This window comes from Ovis aries, chromosome 16, assembly GCF_016772045.2.
Source record: "Ovis aries strain OAR_USU_Benz2616 breed Rambouillet chromosome 16, ARS-UI_Ramb_v3.0, whole genome shotgun sequence".
In the NCBI taxonomy this organism is placed as follows: Eukaryota; Metazoa; Chordata; class Mammalia; order Artiodactyla; family Bovidae; genus Ovis; species Ovis aries.
Window position 1 is genome coordinate 12,304,731 of NC_056069.1, and position 1,442 is coordinate 12,306,172.

At 33.1% G+C, this 1,442-nt stretch overlaps 1 protein-coding gene across 1 annotated transcript; it reads right to left on the minus strand.

The window, feature by feature from the left end:
- Positions 1–667: 667 nt before the first annotated feature.
- Positions 668–1,091, minus strand: LOC101111228 (cytochrome c oxidase subunit 7B, mitochondrial-like). Its single transcript, XM_042233721.2, has one exon. It carries the CDS (start codon positions 1,050–1,052, stop codon positions 795–797), a length of 258 nt encoding a protein of 85 aa, XP_042089655.1. The 5' UTR covers positions 1,053–1,091; the 3' UTR covers positions 668–794.
- Between the last annotated feature and the right edge of the window lie 351 nt (positions 1,092–1,442).

Below are 1,442 nucleotides of genomic sequence, written 5' to 3' on the forward strand. Positions count from 1 at the left end.
TAATGCTGAGTTTAAATATTTTATAATCAATTCCATTATAGTTTCCTTGGATTAAGCTTATTTTTCAAAAAATTATTTTAGATTTCTGTAGAATATTTGAAGATAATTATTTTATTAAAAAGAAAGGTGATCTAATGTAAAAGAACTTTTATTACATCTCTAAGTCTGGCAAACTAGCTCATTAAGCAATTTTTTGCTTAAGTTGAGATTTTTGTGAAAGGTCATGCATTCTTTCAAAAGAAGGAAATGAGATGCTATTTTCCCAGTGGGAAATTTACAGAATTACTTTTTTGTTGTTTTTTACATTGAAAGTACACTTGGATAAATTAATAATTTCTTTAACTGAATCCCTATTTCAGTGACAGCCTCTGTTCAGTGAGCACTGTTCATGAATTATTCTAAATCTTCATAACAAGGAGAGAGCTTTATTCTGGTTTTAATGATTACACAGTTAAGGACTAGAAATTACTCCAAGATTTTTGGAAATCTAGAAACAGAATATGTTCAAACTAGGATTTCTCTGATCTTTAGAGACTTGTCTACCTAATATAACATTCAGATTCTAAGATTTTTTTCTTTTTTAGTCTGGTCTTGAAACTTTCAAAAGAATAAGTTTCAGACTAAAATATTCCATATATGTGTGTATATATGTATATATATATATATATTTTTAAGGTTTCAAGTATACTTTATTTCTTCAAACATGCCATATTTTAGTGGGTACATAGTACTTTTACTTGGAATTAATTATGAGTTGATTTTGAAACAATTCAGTATTAAACCAGCTAGGATGATTACTGTTCTCTCCATTCCTTTGGGATGACTCTGACAACAGGCAATGGGTTCCACTCTATTCCAATTTGTGTTGCCGTATATACCCATACAGCAACACAGAAAGCGGCTCCACTAGCTAATATGGCATTACCAAATTTGTCATGGAAATCAGGTGCCTGCTTCTGGTGGATCTGCCTTGCCACTGCTTGCTGAATGCTTTCAGCTCTCAGACGACTTACTGCGTTTTTGGCCAAGGGAAATATCCTGAGGTTGAACATAAAATGGTTGCAACTACAGCTGCTGGCCTCTAGCAATTCGGCATCTAGCACCCTTGCAGAGTCCTGTATATAAATATATATACATTTTTTTTTTCCTAAAACAAATGGGAAACACATATTTATTTTGCTAAAATGGAGGAATAACCAAGGTAACAAAGTATTCCAATCAACTCAGGATAGAATAACTTTGCATATGCAAGCCATAGTGAGTGACACCTTTGGTTTCTCAGAACCATTTTAGAATACAGGAAAAGAAACAGAAATCAAGGTAGAATGTGGGTAGGCCCTGTTCTAAAACAAAGTCAGAAGGCAAAGTGCTAGACTGATATGGTACGGGAACTAAGCAGATAGATGTAGCAGAACCACATTTAGAAATGGGGGAAAAAAACC

Coding starts and splice junctions, on each gene's coding strand:
- LOC101111228 (XM_042233721.2), bottom strand. CDS start 1,052: ATGTTCAACCTCAGGATATTTCCCTTGGCCAAAAACGCAGTAAGTCGT.